This window comes from Coregonus clupeaformis, chromosome 14, assembly GCF_020615455.1.
Source record: "Coregonus clupeaformis isolate EN_2021a chromosome 14, ASM2061545v1, whole genome shotgun sequence".
Classification (NCBI taxonomy): domain Eukaryota; kingdom Metazoa; phylum Chordata; class Actinopteri; order Salmoniformes; family Salmonidae; genus Coregonus; species Coregonus clupeaformis.
In genome coordinates, this window is record NC_059205.1 from 10,686,102 (window position 1) to 10,707,274 (window position 21,173).

At 42.2% G+C, this 21,173-nt stretch overlaps 1 protein-coding gene and 1 pseudogene across 2 annotated transcripts in view; one reads left to right on the forward strand and one right to left on the reverse strand.

Annotated features, from left to right (window-relative positions):
- Nucleotides 1-2,782, forward strand: part of cldn18 (claudin 18) — a 2,875-nt gene extending 93 nt beyond the window's left edge. Inside the window, exons 1-5 of one of the 2 annotated variants that reach the window (XM_041895735.2) lie at nucleotides 1-573; nucleotides 1,527-1,691; nucleotides 1,917-2,061; nucleotides 2,160-2,270; nucleotides 2,403-2,782. The exon at nucleotides 1-573 is cut by the window's left edge and continues 93 nt beyond it. In XM_041895735.2, the coding sequence (XP_041751669.1) occupies nucleotides 357-573; nucleotides 1,527-1,691; nucleotides 1,917-2,061; nucleotides 2,160-2,270; nucleotides 2,403-2,505 (741 nt within the window). In that variant the 5' untranslated portion in view covers nucleotides 1-356 and the 3' untranslated portion in view covers nucleotides 2,506-2,782. Of the gene's footprint in view, nucleotides 574-1,050; nucleotides 1,357-1,526; nucleotides 1,692-1,916; nucleotides 2,062-2,159; nucleotides 2,271-2,402 lie in introns of those variants that run through there. The other variant, XM_041895736.2, reaches the window with a different exon arrangement.
- A 2,478-nt stretch (nucleotides 2,783-5,260) lies between these two features.
- LOC121580724 lies at nucleotides 5,261-20,811 on the reverse strand (annotated as a pseudogene).
- Nucleotides 20,812-21,173: the final 362 nt, after the last annotated feature.

Below are 21,173 nucleotides of genomic sequence, written 5' to 3' on the forward strand. Positions count from 1 at the left end.
GTGAGTGTGTCCCTGTCAGGGTATATAGACATTACACATGCTCGCCATGCCGTGCTATTATGGGGTTGTCTTGGCTAAAGTGATTCAGACCTCTTTATGTACTCCTGCCCAACAACGGTTGGCTCAGATGAAAGGTACCTGGTGCGCCTATCTCCACTGTGCACGTGAGCATGAACGTGCACATGGTCAACTGCCCGTGCCACGTCACACGGCGGGGCGAAACCTCAGCAACCCCACCCTACTCCACATTAGTTCCACCACCGCCCTTTCACCTTCCCCATCTCTCACCCTTCGACATCCCTTTCCTACACACACATTTCACTCACACTTAACACTCACGAAAGACAGTGAAAAGAATGGCCACTGCAATCCAGACGGGTGGATTCGTCCTGGGCCTGCTCGGCGCGGCCGCCATCATCGCCGCCACGGGGATGAACAACTGGAGCGTCAAGGACCGCCAGGGGGACGTGGTGACCTCGGTGTACACCTATAAGGGCCTGTGGCAGAACTGTGAGGTGGGCACCTCAGGCTTCACTGAGTGCCGGCCCCTCTACGGCCTCCTGGGCTTCTCAGGTAAATAATGTGGGATTTTATTAAACTCTTTACATTTGGAGGTTTCTGAGATACTGGTTAAGGGTTTGAATTAGAGATTGACTTGTATGGGGAGTTGGAGAAGAATTGGGGTGGTCATCAGTGCAGTTTAGTTCCTCAAAAGGTTGATCAACAACGTGTTTTCACCGAAAGTGATTACCTGTATCACCAAATTGTGTCAAGGTTCTTAAATGTACCACTAAACTAGAGTTGTAGTTCTATTTCCACTCTGTAGTAGCCTAGTGGTCTTTTGTGTCCAAACTCACACTGACACCTGGGTTGGAGTTGAAACAGGGCATCACCTGAACATTTCTGAACATTGATATTTTCAAAATAATCAAGTAGATTCCTCTCCTAATTGTATTTATCAAGCAACACACAGAACAGTTGGCCTGTATAACAAAAATTGATCATGGTTTAAGAAAAAATACATTATTTACTTGCAGAATAGGCTCAATCATTATCGGACATTTGAGGGAAAAAAAGGGAAGCTAAAAGTTGTTTTTACTTATTTTACATTTAGGAGTCTTTCTGCTTTTAGTTTCAGTCCTCTCCTCTCCCCAAATGTACTCCCGCCCGTTGCCCTGGCCTGCTCCTATCAGTATTGACTTTAGCACCAGTGCATCATGGTTCCATTGCAAGGTTCATGTTCAGTAAACACCATTATCACAGGCAAAACAATTACAGACAAAGAATCCGATTCAAAATTCAAATACCAACAGAATACATTTCAGCTTGTTATTCACATTGGAACCTCTATCCCTGGTAATTTGACTGCTAAACTCATGGGTACTAAAACAATGTGTGGCTCGTACATCAGTAATATACATAATTAATCATATTTACTGACTTTGGCTTAATTACATTTCAGTTCTGAATAATATATTGCAGTCTATTACTGATGGTCATCTGGTGTGATGTGTGTTGTCTTCCAGGTACCTTTCAGGCAGTGAGGGCACTGATGATAGTGGGCATTGTTCTGGGTGTAATCGGGGCGATGATAGCCCTGTTCTCCCTCAAGTGCCTTAAAATGGGCAGCATGGAGGATTCCTCCAAAGCCAAGATGACCCTTACAGCTGGGGTCATGTTCATCATTGCAGGTATAGGGACGAAAATATTTATATAGTGCATGTTGCTTGGAGAACAGCAATTCAATCACTTATTTCTACATGTCTCTCTCTCTGAACTTATGTCTTCGGTGATAATGTGTAACTACCCAAGTCCTCAATCAATCGTTAAAATAAATTTACAATTCCAGTTTCACCGGCTTGCTTTTGTTAAACACTTATTGTCACTGAGCATTGAATTTGCTTCCTCTCTGTCAGGCATTTGTGCCATTTCTGGAGCTTCAATCTATGCTAACCAAATCGTGGCTAGTTTCATGATGACCACATACAACCCCAATTATGGAGGAGGGATGGGTGAGGGCATGGGGATGGGTGGTATGGGAGGAGGAAATATGACGCCGAGGTAAGAGTGGATTTCATTTATCTGTATTTCCATATTTGGTCAGGGTATCGCTATAGACAGGTGAGTCAGTTCCTGACTGTGCTTTTTCTCTGTGACAGGTACACGTTTGGCCCCGCCCTCTTTGTTGCCTGGATAGGCGCAGCTTTGCTCTTGTTGGGCGGGATTCTGAAGTGTGTGGCCTTCAGGGGACTACAACCGGACAAGTCAACGTAAGTTATCAATATTACATAATTTTCTAGCTAGATTCAGGTGGGCCCAAAAGTGAACACTGTGTGATGAAGGCAATTTTTTAAAGTAATTTTAATATGCAATATTGTAATTTTCTTGTGTTTTTCCCCCAGCTACACAGGAGTCGCTTACAAAGCCCCCCAAGCCCAGAACAGGCCCGTCTATGATGACCACCATACAGAGGATGGGAAGAGAGACAACCAGAAATATGTATAATTCCTGTCAGATTCTGCAACAATACATTTGATTTTGCATTAAGAAGCATGTATCTAAATGTTGCTTCGGAATATAGTGCTCCATTTTCATATACACACTTCCTAGATTAGTTTGAAGAGTTTCCATACATTTTACTGCATGTTATTGAAAAATGTGTATTCTGTTGTGGTTGATAGTAGGCTCTATTTATATAGCATTTTATACTGCCAGTAACTGTTTTAGTTTCATGTGGTCTTGGGTAATGTGTTATTGCTCGTCAATAAACCATTAAAGCTTTCATTTGTACAATGAAATGTACCAAATACATTTTCTAAACACCTCTATTTATCAAAAGCATATTTTCTGCAATTAAAATGTCCTACCATAACATTGAGTCAGAGAACACAATACACACAGAGCCTATATTTGAAAACTCTGTGGCTCATACCTGGAAACGGTGATATTATTTTCTTCCACTAGATGGCAAGAACGTTACACCCTTTGGCAAATCAAAGCTCTATGTTGGACATACACCGAGTGTACAAAATATTAACACCTGCTCTTGCCATGACATAGACTGACCAGGTGAATCCCTTATTGATGTCACTTGTTAAATCCACTTTATTCAGTGTAGATGAAGTGGATTTGATTTTATTAGGATCTCTTTTCGTCATCATTTCGACTAATCTTCCAAGAGTCCTTAAACATTAAAATACAATTTATAATAAGATCACATTTTCACATATAACACACTGTTACAGACACAATACACTGACATATTGACCAAAATATAGATTGATTCCTTCATCTACTTTTGTCCTGCACAAACTTCCAATTTATTAAATTTAAATGGTATTGTTTGAACGCATATATTGAAAGGTTTTTGGTTTGCTCAGATAAATTATTCAATTTCTTTATTGCTCTAAATCGAAATGTTATTTTGCCTATTTCTCTTTTCTGTCTGGATAACACAAAGATGGTGGACAATCTATTCCTAGTATTTACTTAGTCTGTCTCTTACCAACTGAATACTGTTGTGAATGGAGTTTGGCCATTTTAAATGGTGTACATTGTGAAATAAAATAAGCATGTGTTTTTCAATTATCTTGTTGATTGATGACCAACCAAGAGCATTGTGCATGACTACAACAGAATAACCATATCTCCACCTTAAAACAATCCTTGCTGCTTTGTTCTGTGCAATATGCAGCCTCCTAATTCACTTGCTGATGCATTTCCCCAGACCACAGAACAGTAGTTCACCTGAGTCCCAATTAATGCTTGGATTGTTTGCTTAAGAATTTTTCCCAGTAAATATTTAGCTATCCTTCTGATCATGCATGCATAATTTTTTTTTTTACATAGATGAGTTACTTGAGACGACCAGGATAAGCAGTTGTCTAGCTGCACCCTTAGTAGTTTGGTTTCTGACACTTCCTCAATTTGTACTCCGCCCATACTTAATTGTATCCCATGCTGTGTTGGCCTTTTCCTGGTGGAACAGACCAACATAACCTTGGTTTTCAAAACAAGTTTGTTCCGGCAAACCCACTCCCTGATATTTCCAAGATCTACCTGTAGAGCTTGCTGTACCTGTTGAACTGATTGTCTTGCTGTATAAATTGTAGTATCATCTGCAAATATAGTAGCTTGAGTTTCAGATAAGGTGTAAGGAAGGTAATTGGTATATATTAAGTAAATAAGTGGCCCAAGGCAGCTGCCCTGCGGTATTCCACAGTTTAATGCATAAGGGGAAGAAAATGACCCATTGATATACAGTAGGTGGACTGTTTCCTGTCAGTTAGATAGGACTGTACCCAATTCAAAGCTGCCTACGTAAACCCATAATGCAACAATGTTGTCAAAATTATTTCATGATCCACTAAATAAAATGCTGCACTAAAATCTAAAAATAGTACACCCACAAACCTGCCATTATCCATAGCATTGAGCCACTGGTCAGTCATGTCAACCAATGCAGTGGTAGTGGAATGTTTTTTGCGGTAAGCATGCTGATTGGCTGTGATCAGACCATTATTTTCCATGTACTCCCATATGTCTACTTACAATACCCCCCAATATCTTACTGAGTGAAGAGAGTAGACTGATTGGTCGACTATTGGCAGGAGTAATGGGTTCTTTGCGGTCTTTCGGGATTGGACACAGTTTAGCATGCTTCCATACATTTGGAAATGTCCCCTTTTCCAGTGACCAATTAAATATGTATTTCAGTGGAGCTGCAATCTGGGGAGCAGCATAAAGTAAAAAGTGTCCATAAGATCATAACCTGTAGATTTACCATTGGGTAATGACTTCAATAGGTTTAAAAAAGGATTCAGGTTAAAAAAGGAGACAATTGCGACATGGATTGTGTATGTGTGCCATTCAGAGGGTGAACGGGCAAGACAAAAAATGTAAGTGCCTTTGAACCCCGTATGGTAGTAGGTGCCAGGCGCACCGGTTTGTTTCCCCATGTGTATCAGGAATGGTCCACCACCCAAATGACATCCAGCCAACTTGACACCACTGTGGGCCAGCATCCCTGTGGAACACTTTCGACACCTTGTAGAGTCCAGGCCCCAACGATTTGAGACTGTCCTGAGGGCAAAAGGGGGTGCAAATCAATATTAGGAAGGTGTTCCTAATGTTTTGTACACTCAGTGTATACCTGTCCCTTTTTGCTTTTAGTGAAAGTGGCAGACTCAGAAGTATGCAAAACACAATTGATTAAATGCAGTGTACGCTCAAACAAAAGACGCATACCATTAGAAAAAAATACCATGAAAGACGTTTTATTCATTGCAGCGTTTTTCTTCCTCCCCGTACTGCTTCACACACTGGGGAATCCAGTCCCTCTCCACAGCAAGATGCCCAGGGACACACAGGGACATCAGGTCTCACATACCAAAATGTGGTTTACTGTGAGGCCTTCACTAATGTGTGCTTCCCCAAAACATCCGCATGAGGTGAGACACCTAGATCCCCCACCCTAAGATCCTACCGCTGACACCATTAGCAATATTTAAAAAACTATACAGGGACAACTGACAGACGGAAGGAGGGAAAAAAAAGTTATAAAATCTAATAAAAAGTAACCAGCAGTGAAAATCTTCTTTATGGTGTCTTTGGATAATTAATTCCAATCATTTAAAAGTTAACAGCAGGTATTTTGCATGTAAGTATAAGTATTTTGATATCTTTACAAATCTACAAAACAGCCGTTTTACATCCTGGCACAATATGTAATTGGGAAAATCTACGGATTAAGTTCATGATTTTCCGGTTAAAAATAATAAACATTTTAAACAGTGTAGTACTTCAACATACAATTAGACAATCAAATTCAAACGGTGTACAGATTTGTAGCAGGGAATTGTTTTTATGATGCACTATAAAACAGTATTATATACTTCCAACTTCTCACTCAGGAATTCCTCCACGCTATCCGTGTTCCACTTGAGGATGCTGAGTTCTTCAGCGATGTTCCCGTTATCGTCCAGCAGCTTTAGTATAGGGTCTGCGCCTCTCACATACTGAAACCAAACACACAGAGAGAGGGGACTATCAGGACTACAGCCAAGACAGTAAACCCTTTCAATTCAACATAGCCATTGAAATGCCTATAAGATTATTAAAACTCCATATACTGTGTAATATTTATGGTGGTGCATGGGGTTCATGCTTTTCCATACCGACAGGAGATTATGTTCAAGACAATTTGGTTATTTTATTTCCAAGGTTGTATAAAACCTGAGAGAAACAACTCCTTCTTTACAGCATTTGACACTTAACTAATTCATTGTACGCAACAGACAAGATTATCTACAATTCATTTGTACCTTAATTTGAAGACCCTTGAACATCTTCGGCTTGTCAGACCTGACAAAAGCTGTGGACAGAAAACAAGGTTAACTCATTATCGCAGGTCTAGTGAATCCGTCAATTGATAGACAGATCTATTTTTGCACAATGCTTGTAAACAGAAACCTTTGGAAAACATTCTTTGGTAATGAAGTTAAAGGGACCACAGTTGCGTACAGCTGTCCTAAACACAAACAGTGCCACTAGACACAGAGCTCCAAGACCCTACCCCAGGGTTCCCCAATTGATGGCCCACAGGTGGTTTTATTTGGCCCCCCAAGTTTTCTGAGCCCAAAAAAATATTTTTTAGAAATTTCATTGTTGGACATTTAAAAAAAAGATTACACCAGGAAATCAGCTCCATATCATTTTACTTTTGAAAAACTGTTCAAGTATTACCACGCATAACAGAGATACGTTATCATATACAGTGGGGAGAACAAGTATTTGATACACTGCCGATTTTGCAGGTTTTCCTACTTACAAAGCATGTAGAGGTCTGTAATTTTTATCATAGGTACACTTCAACTGTGAGAGACGGAATCAAAAAAAATCCAGAAAATCATTGTATGATTTTTAAGTAATTCATTTGCATTTTATTGCATGACATAAGTATTTGATCACCTACCAACCAGTAAGAATTCCGGCTCTCACAGACCTGTTAGTTTTTCTTTAAGAAGCCCTCCTGTTCTCCACTCATTACCTGTATTAACTGCACCTGTTTGAACTCGTTACCTGTATAAAAGACACCTGTCCACACACTCAATCAAACAGACTCCAACCTCTCCACAATGGCCAAGACCAGAGAGCTGTGTAAGGACATCAGGGATAAAATTGTAGACCTGCACAAGGCTGGGATGGGCTACAGGACAGTAGGCAAGCAGCTTGGTGAGAAGGCAACAACTGTTGGCGCAATTATTAGAAAATGGAAGAAGTTCAAGATGACGGTCAATCACCCTCGGTCTGGGGGTCCATGCAAGATCTCACCTCGTGGGGCATCAATGATCATGAGGAAGGTGAGGGATCAGCCCAGAACTACACGGCAGGACCTGGTCAATGACCTGAAGAGAGCTGGGACCACAGTCTCAAAGAAAACCATTAGTAACACACTACGCCGTCATGGATTAAAATCCTGCAGCGCACGCAAGGTCCCCCTGCTCAAGCCAGCGCATGTCCAGGCCCGTCTGAAGTTTGCCAATGACCATCTGGATGATCCAGAGGAGGAATGGGAGAAGGTCATGTGGTCTGATGAGACAAAAATATAGCTTTTTGGTCTAAACTCCACTCGCCGTGTTTGGAGGAAGAAGAAGGATGAGTACAACCCCAAGAACACCATCCCAACTGTGAAGCATGGAGGTGGAAACATCATTCTTTGGGGATGCTTTTCTGCAAAGGGGACAGGACGACTGCACCGTATTGAGGGGGAGGATGGATGGGGCCATGTATCGCGAGATCTTGGCCAACAACCTCCTTCCCTCAGTAAGAGCATTGAAGATGGGTCGTGGATGGGTCTTCCAGCCAACACCACACAGCCAGGGCAACTAAGGAGTGGCTCCGTAAGAAGCATCTCAAGGTCCTGGAGTGGCCTAGCCAGTCTCCAGACCTGAACCCAATAGAAAATCTCTGGAGGGAGCTGAAAGTCCGCATTGCCCAGCGACAGCCCCGAAACCTGAAGGATCCGGAGAAGGTCTGTATGGAGGAGTGGGCCAAAATCCCTGCTGCAGTGTGTGCAAACCTGGTGAAGACCTACAGGAAACGTATGATCTCTGTAATTGCAAACAAAGGTTTCTGTACCAAATATTAAGTTCTGCTTTTCTGATGTATCAAATACTTATGTCATGCCATAAAATGCAAATTAATTACTTAAAAATCATACAATGTGATTTTCTGGATTTTTTTTTTAGATTCCGTCTCTCACAGTTGAAGTGTACCTATGATAAAAATTACAGACCTCTACATGCTTTGTAAGTAGGAAAACCTGCAAAATCGGCAGTGTATCAAATACTTGTTCTCCCCACTGTACAAATGTAAGCAAGATTTGAAATTATTATGTTTTAGTCAAATGTTATATCTGTTTGAGCTTCTTGCGGTAAATCTGCATTCTACAAATTATTTTAATTATGTTCCAGCCCCCCGTCCATCCACTAAAGAAAATAAAATCGTCCCCGTGGCTGAATCTCGTTGATGATCCCTGCTCTACCCCAACAAGACAGAAGCAGCCGGCAACAACAACAGCCCCCTCAGAGAAAACGGACACCAATTAGCTTTACAAGATGGGTGATCGCAAAACATTACCCCACAACTCACCTTGGACTTGAGGGAACCTCCCCAACTTTCATCCACACACTTCCAGGATGGCCCCAGGGTAGAGCTGTGGAGGGGAAAGTACTGCGTTAAGTCCTGTAGTGTGCAAGCAGACGGTCAGGGTGCGGCGCAGGACGACCACGTTGTTCTACTAGAGGTCGCCTAATTCACAGCTCCTAACATCAGCTCATTACTAAAACCAGCTAAACAAATCCAGACCTCAAGGGCCACAAGGTATGCTGGTTCTCCTCTTTGCATTTTTACCAGACTTGATTATGGCGTGGTAGCCAGCAATCGCTGGCCAGTAGTCAATTACATGAATTTATTCATTCATTGCCAGGGAAAAAGGAAAACCAGCAGGACTACGGCCCTCGAGAGTTGTGCACCTCTGCTCTACACCAATGCTGCGATTTATCTTCGCAATCCTTTGGCCAACAAAAATGTACCGTCTTAGAAAAATCTCGAACAAACCAACTTCCTTCCTGACAATACATTTTTACACACTGATGCCCACACACAGAGAAGCTCCTGGCGGTGAATTGGGATAATGTGATTCTGGACAGTCTGGTTCATAAATGTGGTAGACAGGCTGTTCCTCAGGGTCATTATACTGTGAGCCTCTGCATATGGAATGGCTCTGAGGGATGGCAACTTTGTGGCCCGCTGGTAATCAAATCTCCACACCTATACACGATAACTTACAGGAAATTGGAGTGTCACAGCAGTAATTCACAGGCACGCTGTTACTGGGAATACAAATAAAATTACACCAGCGAGCTTCCTTTCCCCTAAACCAGCACAGCAAATGTAATTCTCTTTTTTCACAGTTTTGCTGATTACGGGGGCACATCGACAAAGGCTTGAACACAGGGGTGGTGATGATTCCTACCTTTGGTGGCTTTTAAAAGGGTTAATCGATCACTCACACTGACAGCAAAGTTTAGTTTTGTTTCACAAAATTAATATGACCTTTTTTATTATTTTCAGTCTCTGAACTAGCCAATATGTCGCGCCCAGTTTCAGTGCATTTCTAAATCGCCTGGAGTAAAAACTTGTTTGAACGGGCCAAAACCCAATTGGCCATTGCTGGCTTGCTCCACTGAGCGACAGTAATATTCGCCTGCAGAGAGGCAGCAGGGCCAGAGCTGAAGTAGCATTTCCGGACACACACGGAGAGATATTTACATTTACATTTTAGTCATTTAGCAGACGCTCTTATCCAGAGCGACTTACAGTTAGCACATACATTATTTTATCGAACCCACAACCCTGGCGTTGCAAACGCCATGCTCTACCAACTGAGCTACATCCCCTGCCGGCCATTCCCTCCCCTACCCTGGACGACGCTGGGCCAATTGTGCGTCGCCCATATGGCTGACAAAATGTCCTCCATGCTCATCGAGACTCATGTTAAACTAGAAGTCATTTTGCAAATGTTTAATAATGCAGCAGAATGTCAAGCGTGAATAGAACATTCTACAGTCAGAAAATTAACTGTGCTTATTGAAGTGAAGGCATTAGTGCGAGCACGCTCTCCCAGGTCTCCTCAGGGATTAGAACAGGGCAGCCTTACATGTGGTCCTTTGTGGCACAGTTGGTAAGAGTGTGGCACTCTTGAGGGATCACAAAGGCAATTCCAAGGTAATGGAATTGCGCCGAGACTCAGATATTTCACTTAAAATGTTTAATAAAAAGTTTAATAAACCATACTACTCTATGCACAAGGACTACATAACAATTTACACTGAACCTTTTACAAAAACACATTTACTGGAAGAACTGTGCAGATGTTATTTTTTTTACTCTTAAATATCTGCTCCGAATGAAGATTCAACGATGTCTGCAGAAAGAATTGGCTGTCAGCTATGACATGACACCTTGACTTTGAACAAATCTATTTTGGTTATTGAACTACAGTAAGTGAAGTGGATTTACACCTGGTAACGGAATTGAGGTAACAGAATTTTATCATGGGGCCCTGATCTGTACTACATAGAAATGCATGGATATGATACTCGCGACTGGCAACCTGCAGGCGCTGAGGCCTAGAGTGATGACTCAATCACGATTTATGACATTGTTTGGATGGCTGACCATCTGTGGGCTATCACAGAGATCAAACACACCTTATCTGTGGCTTTCTCCAGAGAGCGACGTCCCCACAGAACCCTGGGAGCATGGACACCATTGGAGGTGTGAAGACAGATGAAAACGTGAAATCTACTAAATGAATGTTACAGTGTGAATTAAATTGTCATGTTTAGATAGTTTCAAGAGTTCATAACGAGCTACGTATTTGATATGTTCTATTGTACTGTAAGTAGGGCTGGGCGGTATCCAGATTGTTATATCATCATACTGTCCTTCTCTCACGCCGGGATTTACGGCATTACCAGCTTAGTGCCAAAAACAATTAGCACAAGTAATAGCAAATTTCCATGAGGCTGCTACCTAAATATGCTAACGAGCTCAAAACGAGAAAAAAAACGAACTGCAAAGACAGGCAATCCAGCTCATAAAGTTATAGCCTACATATAATATATACAGGTAGGAGCTACCGAATGTAATCTTTGGTCAGTTTGGACATTTACAAGCGAATGTGAATGAGAGACATTGTGCAAATAAACAACGTTTTTTTTGTCTGATGGAAGTACAGTACTGGCTCTCCAGCAGCAAGTCTACATGCTGTGTCTGTGTGGAGTCTGGAGTCGCTAGGGCAACTGGTGTGCCTGTTCTGCTTGGAGAAGGAGGGGGGGAGGAGGAGCGGACAGGCCAAGACCGGATAGGAGAAAAAAACACAAGGGAATGAAGATAGCAGTGGCAGCTGTACAAATAACTCCTACAAAGGCCTTTGACTTCTCAAACAGGCAGAAAGATAACACAATATGATGCCCCGTCACCTTATTAATTGAGCCACTTACTTAAATAGCAAGTTAAACTAGGGGTCGTGTTAATGCATAATTCTGCGTTTTTCACACAGGAAAAAATATATAAAAACGCATAATAAATATCTTGCTGCGTTTTGTAAACTCCGATCTAAAATGCTTCTTATTGTAATTTCTGCTCGGCATCAGACTAATGTTGTGCTACAGTTGCACTTCTAAACTGGGATGAGAATTCACCAACTGGCATTCTATCAACAGACTGCACTGACTGATGTGGAGCTATTCTTCTCCGGTAAAATGCAAGATTAACTTTAAGCAAAACATTAGGAAATGTATCTGGCTACATTCTTTCTATGATGGGCCTAAACATTAGAAATATGATGGGCATGCATCGTTTTAGCAAAAAAGACCTTGCTTTTTCATTGTAAGCTCATTTACTGGTGTGGCTGCCAGCCAAATAGCGTTGCACTTTTGTCATCTGATGAAAATTGAGCTATTTTATGTTGAACGTGTTGCACTAATGTATGTATTATCTGGGAAGGAAAACGATAGAGTTGCACGTCCCTGATCACTCTATTGAAGCAACAAAACACTTGACTTTCAGTATAAAACGTAACCCCAGTCCATACACTGCTGGACTCACCTGCTGTGCCATTTACAGACAAACACGTGACTGGCTCAACTGTTATGGGGAACTATGTAAGCTTCATAATGTAAAATAATGTGACAGGTGAAATGAAAAAGGCAATCGGTTTTCTCTCAACGCATTGCACAAGTTGACTGCAGGTATTTAGTAAAACAAATTGCTACATTCTTTTTTTTAAATTTTTTGTCATTTAGCAGACGCTCTTATCCAGAGTGACTTACAGGAGCAATTAGGGTTAAGTGCCTTGCTCGAGGGCACATCAGATTTTTCATCTAGTCGGCTCGGGGAGTCAAACCAGCGACCTTTCGGTTACTGGCCCAACGCTCTTAACCGCTAGGCTACCTGCCTACACCCTAGAAATATGTATTGAAAAACCCGTGGCTATATCCAAATACCCCAGTATACAGTATAGCTCCCAAGCCTAACTGTAAGTGCTATGGATTCATTGTTAAAGGAAAACGTATTTTGTTCGTTGGATGGCTTCTACTTCAAAGAGGGCGAGACACAGGAGTGCACGCCTATCATATAAATCGAGTTGATCAGATTAGAATCTGGGTGTGTTTTCCCGTCTACTGTTTTAACTAGCAAAGTGTAAAACCACGTTAAGTCTTAGCCTATTGGTGATTGTCATTTACTCTGTTAGTCTAATGTATAACGTATTTCATGCACACTGGAATTGTTTGAGTGTTCATTCTTTATTGACTAATCAATTATATTTGTTTAATTGAGTAAATGCAATCCTCGTTTTTACAGAGTAATTATTTTGACTATACGCTCATACTTGAGTGGACCTATTGGTAGTTATTAACAGTATACACACACTCCACATTCTTGGGTACCACCTTGACATCTCTGATCTGCTAGACTCAAATGAATGCTAGAACATTGGTTGCCAGGATTAGCCATTTGTATCTAGCCTCAATAACTGCATAACGGCGCAAGTTAGACACGTTCATTATAGTCATACTGAGAGGTGATGCAAGGCTCGCTGCCTTCACTAGACTCCTCCAGAGACGTACAGGTACAGGGCCTGTTGCATTTATTCACATAATATTGACGTCAGATTGATAAATGTAGTTTATTATATTCAACATAATTTCTACATAATGTTTGGACAATTTCCATCCACTATAATCTTAAATAGGTACACAATTGTATAAAAATGCAATATCCTCCTTTGCATATTTGGGTATTATTCTACACACTGGTTATTATTTTAATAAGCTCTGCCCACAAACAAGACCAAATTTGGTTGGTCCAGACACGGCCAAATCTGAATCAATCATAGAAGTCTGTTTCACGAGTTTGGACATCAAAGTACAGCGGAGTAGAGTTCAGTACAGTACAGTTCTGTACAGCGGAGTAGAGTTCAGTACGGTTCAGTTCTGTACAGCGGAGTAGAGTTCAGTACGGTTCAGTTCTGTACAGCAGAATAGAGTTCAGTACGGTTCAGTTCTGTACAGCAGAGTAGAGTTCAGTACGGTTCAGTTCTGTACAGCGGAGTAGAGTTCAGTTCAGTACAGTACAGTGGAGTAGAGTTCAGTACGGTTCAGTTCTGTACAGTGGAGCAGAGTTCAGCACGGTTCAGTTCTGTACAGTGGAGCAGAGTTCAGTACGGTTCAGTTCTGTACAGCAGAGTAGAGTTCAGCACGGTTCAGTTCTGTACAGTGGAGCAGAGTTCAGTACGGTTCAGTTCTGTACAGCGGAGTAGAGTTCAGTACGGTTCAGTTCTGTACAGCGGAGTAGAGTTCAGTACGGTTCAGTTCTGTACAGTGGAGCAGAGTTCAGTACGGTTCAGTTCTGTACAGCGGAGTAGAGTTCAGTACGGTTCAGTTCTGTACAGCAGAGTAGAGTTCAGTACAGTACAGTTCTGTACAGTGGAGTAGAGTTCAGTACGGTTCAGTTCTGTACAGCAGAGTAGAGTTCAGTACGGTTCAGTTCTGTACAGCGGAGTAGAGTTCTGTACAGTACAGTTCTGTACAGCGGAGTAGAGTTCAGTACGGTTCAGTTCTGTACAGTGGAGTAGAGTTCAGTACGGTTCAGTTCTGTACAGTGGAGCAGAGTTCAGTACGGTTCAGTTCTGTACAGTGGAGCAGAGTTCAGTACGGTTCAGTTCTGTACAGCGGAGTAGAGTTCAGTACGGTTCAGTTCTGTACAGCGGAGTAGAGTTCAGTACGGTTCAGTTCTGTACAGCGGAGTAGAGTTCAGTACGGTTCAGTTCTGTACAGTGGAGCAGAGTTCAGTACGGTTCAGTTCTGTACAGTGGAGCAGAGTTCAGTACGGTTCAGTTCTGTACAGCGGAGTAGAGTTCAGTACGGTTCAGTTCTGTACAGTGGAGTAGAGTTCAGTACGGTTCAGTTCTGTACAGTGGAGTAGAGTTCAGTACGGTTCAGTTCTGTACAGCGGAGTAGAGTTCAGTACGGTTCAGTTCTGTACAGTGGAGCAGAGTTCAGTACGGTTCAGTTCTGTACAGTGGAGTAGAGTTCAGTACGGTTCAGTTCTGTACAGTGGAGTAGAGTTCAGTACGGTTCAGTTCTGTACAGTGGAGTAGAGTTCTGTACAGTACAGTTCTGTACAGCGGAGTAGAGTTCAGTACGGTTCAGTTCTGTACAGTGGAGTAGAGTTCAGTACGGTTCAGTACAGTACAGCGGAGTAGAGTTCAGTACAGTACAGTGGAGTAGAGTTCAGTACGGTTCAGTTCTGTACAGTGGAGCAGAGTTCAGTACGGTTCAGTTCTGTACAGTGAAGCAGAGTTCAGTACGGTTCAGTTCTGTACAGCGGAGCAGAGTTCAGTACGGTTCAGTTCTGTACAGCGGAGTAGAGTTCAGTACGGTTCAGTTCTGTACAGTGGAGCAGAGTTCAGTACGGTTCAGTTCTGTACAGCGGAGTAGAGTTCAGTACGGTTCAGTTCTGTACAGCGGAGTAGAGTTCAGTACGGTTCAGTTCTGTACAGTGGAGCAGAGTTCAGTACGGTTCAGTTCTGTACAGCGGAGCAGAGTTCAGTACGGTTCAGTTCTGTACAGCGGAGTAGAGTTCAGTACGGTTCAGTTCTGTACAGTGGAGTAGAGTTCAGTACGGTTCAGTTCTGTACAGTGGAGTAGAGTTCAGTACCGTTCAGTTCTGTACAGCGGAGTAGAGTTCAGTACGGTTCAGTTCTGTACAGCGGAGTAGAGTTCAGTACGGTTCAGTTCTGTACAGTGGAGCAGAGTTCAGTACGGTTCAGTTCTGTACAGTGGAGCAGAGTTCAGTACGGTTCAGTTCTGTACAGCGGAGCAGAGTTCAGTACGGTTCAGTTCTGTACAGTGGATTATAGTGAACGCAACTGTAGTGCTCTACTGTGTACTGTACTGTAATGAACTATACTCTACTTTTTACTGTCCTATCCTTTTCTTTACTGTTATATACTGTGCTGTCCAAACTTGTAAACCCAACTGTGGTTTGTGACTACTATGACTTCCCATTGTAGAAATTCCGTTTCCGATTTGGTAAAGGAATCTCGAGGTTTAATCACTTAATAATTCATAAACAAAATTGATATCAGTAAAAACACTAATTGATAGGTCGTCTACCTTTACTTGTTAGTTCTGTGAACTTTCATTATCCTCCATCCTCATGAGGGAAATAAATGAGAAAATATCTTAAAGATGTGGGTTTTTAGTAACGGAATTTCAAGGCACAAGGCAATGTTTCTTAAACTTACAGAAGGCAGAGAAATGTCTCCAAAACGAAATATAAAAGTGTTGATATTAGTTGGCTGGGGTCTTTACTTCAGAATTATTGTGTTTTGATGCATTCCTAATACCTTTTAAGACTTTTCTGGTAGATGTTTTCTAAGACCCCTTTTCCATTTGTTTGACCAGAAATCAAAGCCTTTGCTCATTGCTAATTTTTAGGATCGACAATGGTTGAAAATTGTATATGTGCCTTAACTTCTCAAAAATATAGACTCTTAGCTTTCATTTGACACTGAATTTTACATGCTCCTATGAACCTCTCATGTTGGTGCTCATGGGTCCTTTCACATGGAAATGACCATACACTCTAAATGTAAGCGCTCACTGTAAATCACTTTGGTAAAAGCGTCTGCTAAGTGGCATATTATGATATATTACAGGATGGAGGTAATAATCAAGATGTGAAATGAGGTGCTGCTCACACTTCTCTCTGTAGGCTCACTTTCCTAGGTAGTGTTGCTAGGATACCGCAGCCCTCAGGTTGGCGGGGGGGGGGTGGGGCAGTGTTTAGTTTAATCAAGCAGAAATGACAGTTGTTTTGTAGTCCACCACTTGAGCGAACTTCTAATCTATTTGAGTAGTTGAACGCATGTTAAGTAGGGTCGGGACGATACCAGTATAGCAAATATTTTTTGTCCTGGAAAAAATGTAAACACGAAGCAGACCAAACATTTTAGTCCTTTAAGAACCTGCTGTATGTAAAATATTGTGTGCTCTAGCGTGTTTTGTTTCCTTGCCACGATACTAACGAGTATCGCGACACTGGTATCGTCACGGCTCTAATGCTAAGGATAGTGTGGCATGGGTACAATGGGGTGTTACTGCATTAACTGCAACATTTGGCAAAGTTTCAAACACTGGGGCGCTGGTAGTGAAGATGATCATCTTCTTAGCAATCATAGGCACTCTAGAGCGATCGAATAACATCTATAACACTAATAACATCTATAGCACTAATAACAGCTAACAACACTAATAATAACATCTATAACACAGTTATGAGAAGGGCTCAGCAATATGGACAAAAAATCCATATAGCTGAAACTCATGGGGCGGCGCCCAATTGGCCCAGCGTCGTCCAGGGTAGGGGGGTAGGGGAGGGAATGGCCGGCAGGGATGTAGCTCAGTTGGTAGAGCATGGCGTTTGCAACGCCAGGGTTGTGGGTTCGATTCCCACGGGGGGCCAGTATAAAAAATGATGTATGCACTCACTAAACTGTAAGTCGCTCTGGATAAGAGCGTCTGCTAAATGACTAAAAATGTAAAATGCAAAAACTCAGGTGGTCCAGCATCTATTTACAACATTTTGCTCTGGTGTAGAGCCTGAACTTGCCAGAAGATACCGACCCGTAAACGTTACGCTTGTTTACACTGAGCTACACTGAGGCCGGAACGTAATCATGGTTACATTAAGACACCGTGGAGCCGGAGTGAGATATGGGTTGGAAAACGTACCTCAATGCAGGGATGGGATATGCCACTGTACTCCAAATTTTACCTTTATCCACATTGCTCCATCGAGAAGATTGAAATACTGCTACTTTTTCCTGAAAACTGCCCTTTTCGTCCACATGCTAGCTAGCAGTAGCCACAGCAGCCATTATAGAATGGCACATCACGTTGAACAACAAAGGAGCTGATTGGCTGACACTGCCATTCCAAAATGCCTGCGGTGCTAGCTGCATTTAGGTACGTTTTCCGACCCATATCTCGCACCGGATCCATGATTGTGTTCCGACCTCAGTGCAGCTCAGTGTAAACAAGCGTAACAGTAGGGTCGGTATCTTCTGGCAAAGCCTGAACATCAGAATTGCTCATATTTGTTTGGGCACATAGAGGGACAATGCACATGGTACCACGGAATCATATTCTGACATAACTGATCCCATGACATGCATGTGTGACGAGTCGATCCTTGCTCATACAGCTCACTACATCCTCTCCTAGCCTCTCTTTCATCTGCATTGGTCTGAGAAGAACTGACCGGGTGAAAGTCAGCCTATTGATGAGCTTCCAACACATTATTTTCACCTGGCAAGTCTTTTCTAATCAGTGCAGATGGATGGACTGAGACAACAAGGATAACTGATAGTTGATACACCCTGCAGTCTAAATGCAGCCCAATGTCTTACCTTCCTGGATTCCATCTGGGCCTCCTGCTGGCAGCACTGTCTGCAGACAGGCTGGATCTGGCTCAGGCTGAACTCTCCCAGTAGGTCACAGGAGCTGCACAGGAGGTTACTGGAGAAGCCCAGCTCCCTGCATGCCTCTGAGGACAGGTCGGCTCCATAGGCCGAAAGCTGAGCAGGAAAGAATGGAGAGACATTGGATTGGTTGTCACTTAATGTTACGTTTTCAAAAAAAAGTGAATTTCCATTGAGCCAACAGTGTCACGGATTGAGTATTGGCTAGTATTTCAAACAGGAATGTGGAGGATCTCACATTAAAGTGGGGTGGTGGTAACCATGGTATCTTTATTGACCTTTTCTTTTTATGTTTGCTCTGTCACAGGGCCCTACACAATCACACACACACTCTCAGGGCCCTACACAATCACACACACACTCACAGGGCCCTACACAATCACAGGGCCCTACACAATCACACACACACTCACAGGGCCCTACACAATCACACACACACTCACAGGGCCCTACACAATCACACACACACTCACAGGGCCCTACACAATCACACACACACACTCACTCACAGGGCCCTACACAATCACACACACTCACAGGGCCCTACACAATCACACACACACACTCACAGGGCCCTACACAATCACACACACACAGGGCCCTACACAATCACACACACACTCACAGGGCCCTACACAATCACTCACACATAATATGCACATACATTTATACTGACTCTACACACACGCACACCCACATACAAGTGCTTCTTCTTCGATGAGGTTTAACGGCGGTTGGCATCCAATTTGTTGCATTACCGCCACCTACTAGACTGGAGTACAACTCCCTTATATTTTGCTTGAAAAATAAATAAATACCCTACCGTCTAACACTACACTCACAAATTCAAAAATATGATTAATAATTAACACCACCCTACTCCACTATTTAAATATATTCATTCCTACCTCATGTGCTCAACCTGAAATGATGGGACATCACCACTTAACACTCCCTGTAACTCTTCTGATGTCAAGTCTCGCACACCCAAATACCTCTCTGCAGCTGCCACCACAACCTCAATTGTCTTAATATGCCATTTAGCAGACGCTTTTATCCAAAGCGACTTACAGTCATGTGTGCATACATTTTTACGTATGGGTGGTCCTGGGGATCGAACCCACTACCCTGGCGTTACAAGCGCCATGCTCTACCAATTGAGCTACAGAGGACTTACGTTCCATCCCTGCAGTACAATTAATAACAATTGCTATAAATGCTAAAAATCCAATCTTACTGAAACATATATAACTTGTTGGCCTATCCCTCTGTATTGGTACATATCTACTACTCTCACCACTCCTCCCCTACTCTCTTCACTGCCTCAGCATATGACAACTTCTTCACTACTCTTACCCTGGAAACCTCAACCTGCCTCTCTCGCACGGGACATTTCTGAGCCCCAGCCCCATGGGCACCCCTACAATTAGCACATACCACTACTTTCCCCAATGCTACACATTCCTTTGTCTCATGGCCCTTCTGCACACTTCTCACACCTTGGAACCTCCCTCCTACACACTGCTGCCACATGCCCATAAGTTTGACACCTGTAACATCGTAATGTTTCGGCACATAAGCTCGTACAGGATAACTTATATATCCTAACTTCACTTTATCAGGCAGACTCAACTTCAAAACTCAAAAGAACAGACAATGAATCTTCCCCTTCAGTTGGTAAACTTTTACATTTACTCCTACCCCAGTAATCACTCCTTTCAAAGGCGCCCTTTTCTTGAGAGCGAAACAATTCACAATTCTTTCCCCCATTTGTTTAACTCTGAGCGCCTTCTCCCTCTGACCAACAAAAACACAAACAATTATCACTAGACCACTATACAAGCTGCTGCTACTCTGTTTATCTTATATATTGTTGCCTAGTCACCTTCCCCCTATACATATCTACCTCCATTACTCCAGTATCCCTGCCCATTATAAATATGATATTGAAACTAACCCTGTATATAGTATGCTTACTTACTTGTGTTTTTCATATTTTTTTCTAGTATTACATTTCACTGTACTTGTGCAGTGCAAGAAAAAAAAACTTGAAACTTCTAACAATGATGTAAGTTGCATAAAAACATGTAAGATGTGTTTATATAACATGTAACCCTTTTTAAAACTCTCGTTCATTTATCGTCACACACCCATGTTCAAATTCTACAACAACAATCAGGCTAGGTAAAATGTTTTCCACATGACTTGAACGTTGTGAAGAAACGCAGCCGCTGTCTCGCCATGATTGGCTCTTTACTTTGTCACCTGTCACTTCAGTGAACGCGAGCAGTCTCAGTTTGTTTGAAGTACAGTATGTGTGTTAAAGTTTAAGATTTATTACAAAGGAATTAAATATCAATTTTACCAAATGTGGCTAACTAAACAACTGGACAAACTTTTTAAACCGGTACAATTGTTATAAGCCACGTCATTCGGTGTAATACCAGTTGCGAATGTCGCAGCAAAGAAGTGGGTATAAATCGAGTGTAGCAAAAGAAAACCTGCCATCCGATACAAGCTGAGCAATCGGCAACAAAACGACAAATGCATACGTTGGGCTTAGCTTATTTTTGTTAATAAACCTACCGTTTGTATGAGAGAAAAAAGCCACAGGATATACACCTCCCCCGACATTTTGGCGATTGCTTTGTTACGGAAGCAAACTGAGGACCCCTTAAAAAGTAGGAAGTAGTAGCTACTAGCAAGTGCCTAATGTCCTGTACATTTTTTGGTAATTCTCTTTATATTCAACAAAATGTTATCATATATTCGCAAAAAATAATATCTGGTTGTTTATGTTATTCGTCTAAAAGTTATGATTTGTCATTTTTATTCCTCTTTTCATATGGCTAACAGAAAGGCACCTTTTACTTCTCTTTTTTTATCGGTCACTGACAGTTACATTCCATTCCGACATGGACAGTGCTCCCTGTGGCCAAATTCAAGAACTGTTAAAAATGTGTCCAATCGCATTTTAACAGACTTGACTACTGACGAATGAAAGCCTATTCAGTTTAGTGGACTGTTGATTCCACCAATAGGGTTTTTGTAGTAA